The sequence below is a fragment of the Nematolebias whitei genome, chromosome 1 (assembly GCF_014905685.2).
Source record: "Nematolebias whitei isolate Nwh7 chromosome 1, NemWhi1, whole genome shotgun sequence".
Taxonomy (NCBI): domain Eukaryota; kingdom Metazoa; phylum Chordata; class Actinopteri; order Cyprinodontiformes; family Rivulidae; genus Nematolebias; species Nematolebias whitei.
The window spans coordinates 22549657-22554168 of NC_056498.1; the positions used below are offsets into that span (position 1 = coordinate 22549657).

A 4512-nucleotide genomic window follows, 5' to 3' on the forward strand; every position below is an offset into this window, starting at 1 on the left:
GAGGCTCAGATCCTTCAGACGAACGCCTTTAATAAAATAAAACCTTTTATTTTAATGTTGTCCTGAGTCAGGTGTTGTGCCGATCCATACAGACTCGTTACAGAAACATTCAGAAAGTAATCACTGTTCATATATACTCAACTTCTTAGCTTTTGGAATCAACACAGTTTATAAGAGTCATCACCGCCACTCATCTTTAGCCAATACAAATATTAGTCCAATTGACTGAATTAACATTTTAATTAGTAGCAGCTGAGAGTCATTTTCAACATCTATTGAGCGCTAACACAGGGTAAAGCCTGTCACAATAACTAATTTTATTGAGCGATTAATTGTCTCTGAAATTATTGCGATAAACGATATTATTGTTAACAATAATTAGTAATTGTCAAATTTTAGAAGAAATGTTTTGTTTTGAATGTAGCACATTTTCTTGACCACCGGATGGCAGTATAAGACTGTTTGAACCGAAGGATGGCTAGATGAGCCAAGTAGGTATCTCTGCAGACAAATTCGGAAGGCGTATATGGGGGGCCACATCTGATTGGACGAGGCATATCCGGAGGGCCATATCTGATTGGACTATAAGAAAATGGGCGTGTCTGGCGGGCCACATCTGATTGGATGATAGAAAAATGGGCGTGTCTTGAGGGCCACATCTGATTGGACAAAAAGAAAAAGGCTGAACGAAAAAAAGCTGTTTGTGTTAACCACAGACATATTATGTCTAAAAACAAGGCATTATTGGCAGATTGTGTTAACCACAGGCATATTAGGTCTATGGTTTTAACCGGTTCGACATTAGCGGCGTCTCAGGTTCAACATTAGCGGCGTCTCCATAACTTCTCTTTCCGCCTCTCAACACAGAACTTCCGGTTGCATTTCAAAATAAGAGCAACATAACTGGGTAGTGGGGAGGGCTAAATGTTTGTTTTTTAATACCTAGCCATTACAATAAAAACCAAAATCCATTGTGGTTGTTGAAAAATGTGAAAATAGTTACAATCGATTCATAAAGAAAGAAAAATAAAGTAACCAAAATAGTAATGATACTTAAACTGGTGTTGGGACAAAGGATGTTTCTTTTAACTTCACATTTTCTTGTTCAACCTGCAGTCACTACAGATGAGTGATTGTTGGTTTCTGTAAGATTTCTGCAACTGCAGCAGGTATTTCTGTTTACTGGTTAACTTCCTCAGTTGTCTCACATTTTAAGGGTCAACCCTACTCCATGTTTCAGCTCCTTTCATAAATCAAATCTCATAGAAGAACTTCTAAAGAGTAAATTTTTGTTTTGAGCTTTTGTTTTGGGCCATTATCTCGTTACAGAACTCATGATCTTTAATTGAGACCAGACTTTTTAACAAATGGGAGCAGGTTTCGCTTCATATGCTTCATATTTCATTGTACCCAGACCACACTCAAACCAACCTGTGTCAGGTGCAGCCTACAGCCCAAAGACTAAAGAGAATCTTCTTGTGTTTGACAGCAGATTTAACGCTGGTTCTTAGAAACCTTCAGTTTGACGTAACTTACCTAAAGAGCAGCAAATACAGCTGCCAATCAGTGTTTGCCCCCCCACAAACGCCTATTCTCCAGAAACGCCCACTTTTGGTCTGCAGAGAACCCCTTCTCAGATGAGCAGTGTGTCTCTTTAAGAAAAATGAGAGGGAGGGCCCTTGACGTGATTCGGTGACATGGCGGACGCTAGGCCATTTGAGCTCTTCAGCATAGCATTTTTCAAACAAAGCTTTTAATGAAAAAAATCAGTAAACTAGTTCTCAGCTTCTTTTTTTGATTTATTGTTTATCACGACAGACCTAAAACAGGGGTTCCCAAACCTTTCTGTGCCATGGCCCCCACAATCTGCATTAGCTTCTGGCTGAGACCAACCTCATAAACCCACAAACAATGCTACAAAATATGTAAAGAAACATCAACTTTTAGAATATTTTAACATTTATTCACTACATTCAATTAATTATTACAGTAACTAACATGTTTTAAACACTGAATTATATTCCCACTGGGGGGGGGGGACTTTTCAACAACAAACTGTTTGAACAGTAGAACAAAACAAAAGATATCTAACCTCTCTCTTAGGCGTGTTTATCTGGAAACGACAGATACAGATTGCCCTAGTGTGCAATTTTTATTATTATTATCTCTTTTTTATTTTTGCTTTTTGTAATCATATTTTCTCCAGCTTTCTGAGCGTTCCTAGCGCCCCCTGGTGGCCTTCACTTTGAAAACACTGTCCTAACATACCTTATGAGATCTAGCAGTGTTTCAGGATATCACTCCGTCTTATTTACAAAATTTGACCAAAACAGCCAGAACTTTGTCCCTTTTCATCTCAATCATAATTGGATGATTTTAGTCTAAAACTCCAGCCTGAAAGGCAGCAGGCAATATTCATTTCTTCAAGAAATGCTAGGACTTTAATTTGTTTATCATTGACTTTGGAATCCTTTTGATTTTACCACAGTAGGTTCAGAAATTAGTCGGTTACCTGGTAATCGTGAGGGATGACGGGAGAAATCTGTCTGCATGTGAGGGTGACGTTCTGACCCGGCAGGTGATAAACAGTCCAGGCGCGAGGATACAAAGCGTGATAGAAGGCATACTCCCCACAGAAGCCCCAGTTCCAGCCTTGTAACGTGGGGGGACGCTCCACAGACAGCACCTGCTGGTAAACAGTTTGCCCCCCACGACGCAAACACACGGTGAACTGAGAAAACAGAGAAGGACAAGGGCATTTTAGTACACGTATGTTAGATATCAACAAGAAGCTAGAGAAATAGCATTTTCTCTTAAAAGCTGTGAATTTTGAGTGCTACATGACATTGCTGAAATCTACTGAAGGAGATGAAACAAAGCTAAAAGAAGCAAAAGGTAAGCTAAAAACTCATGGTGGCAAAAATTAGGTAAAAGTTGCACAATGTTAGATTAAGCTGAAAGAGCTGAAGCTAAACGTAGCAGAGCGATAGTTAGGTAAATGCTAGAAGTAACAAAAGAAGGCAACAGCTGAGCAAGAAGGCTGGAGCAGATTTCAAAGAGAACAATGAAGGAAATGAAATCATGTTAAACGTTTTGAAAAGTAACAAACTAAAAGTCACGGCACCCATTTTTTAAATGAACTGAACATTTTGGTACATGAATGGCTGAAAAAGCACAACGTTCGCAAAACATACAAAAAACAAATCGAACAAAAAGGAAAACGGTAGCGTAAATGCTGAATAAGCAATCGCATAATAAAGATGTGAAGATTCTTCCTTTCTTTTAGAAGACTTGCTCTTTATTAGGCCATGACCATTTTCTCATGATTCCCTTTGACACACATCTGGCAACAAGCCTGAACTCGAACACACCTGCAGCTATCATTTTTACTTTGAAAAGACAAGAATGCTCACGATACAATGAAAAGAGGGGCAAGTTTTTCCAGTCGTCAAAAGACTCACAACCCTTTCAGTGAAACACGTTTCTGACCGAGACAGACAGCTTACAGTTTTGCAGTACATGACAACGTTATAGTCAAATTTAGGATGACTGAAACAAGCATGTGACTTCAAAAAGCGTTCAATACAAAAACAACTGGACTTTATTTGTAACAGAAGACGTTTCGCTCCTCATCCGAGGAGCGAAACGTCTTCTGTTACAAAGTCCAGTTGTTTTTGCATTGAACGCTTTTTGAATTCATCATGTCCTGGATGACTGAGAATCTTCACCAGCATAAGCATGTGACTTATTTAAAAAAAGGCTTTCTGCACAGTTGGACATTTAATTACCGTAATGGGTAATAAAAGGTCCATTTTAGCATTTAGCTGACAGATATAGTGGCCACAAAGGTGAGCAGTTACCAAGACAAAGACATTTTTTATTAACTAAAATCAAGCTTTACATATTAGTGATTCAACTGATTAATTGGTCTGATTATCAACTTTTTTTAAATAATACATATAGGCTAGTTCTGAGCATTGTATATTGTCAGTGTCTCACTGCAACTGTTGACAAATAGGTAGAGAACGACATTAGCGAGGACGTCTGCAAGATGTGTTGAAACGTTGTTGGGAGGGGTTTTTAATTTCTTGGCATGAGTTGCAAAGGCTCATAGTCTTCATGCTTAATATTGAACGTTCAAAATTGTGCACATTTTTTTTTAACTTAAGAGTGACTCGGTGGCTCAGTTAGTAGAGCTGTCAAATCCTGGCCGGGAACCTTTCTGAGTGGAGTTTGCATGTCTCCGCGCACATGTGGGTTTTCTTCAGGTTTCCTCCCACAGACCAAATGTCAGAGTCAGAGTCAGAGCCAGAGTTTCTTTATTGTCATTCGCACCTCATGTGGTACATGTGGTGGAGCGAAATTATGTACACAAGGTCCCAGTTACATCCAACAATAAAATGTATAAGAAAAACAGTAATGACATCTAAGATATGAACTAAGAAAAACATCAACTAAATATACACTAAGCACTCATAACATAAAACATTGAACATCAGCACAAACATGAAC

At 38.7% G+C, this 4512-nt stretch overlaps 2 protein-coding genes across 2 annotated transcripts in view; one reads left to right on the plus strand and one right to left on the minus strand.

Annotated features, from left to right (window-relative positions):
• rgp1 (GP1 homolog, RAB6A GEF complex partner 1) overlaps positions 1 to 4512 on the plus strand; it is an 85352-nt gene that overhangs the window by 36500 nt on the left and 44340 nt on the right. The window lies entirely within an intron of this gene.
• The window catches only part of gba2 (glucosidase, beta (bile acid) 2), a 26463-nt gene that overhangs the window by 13821 nt on the left and 8130 nt on the right, over positions 1 to 4512 (minus strand). The window contains exon 4 of the mRNA XM_037681299.1: positions 2513 to 2731. Within this exon, the coding sequence (XP_037537227.1) occupies positions 2513 to 2731 (219 nt within the window). The remainder of the gene's footprint in view (positions 1 to 2512; positions 2732 to 4512) is intronic.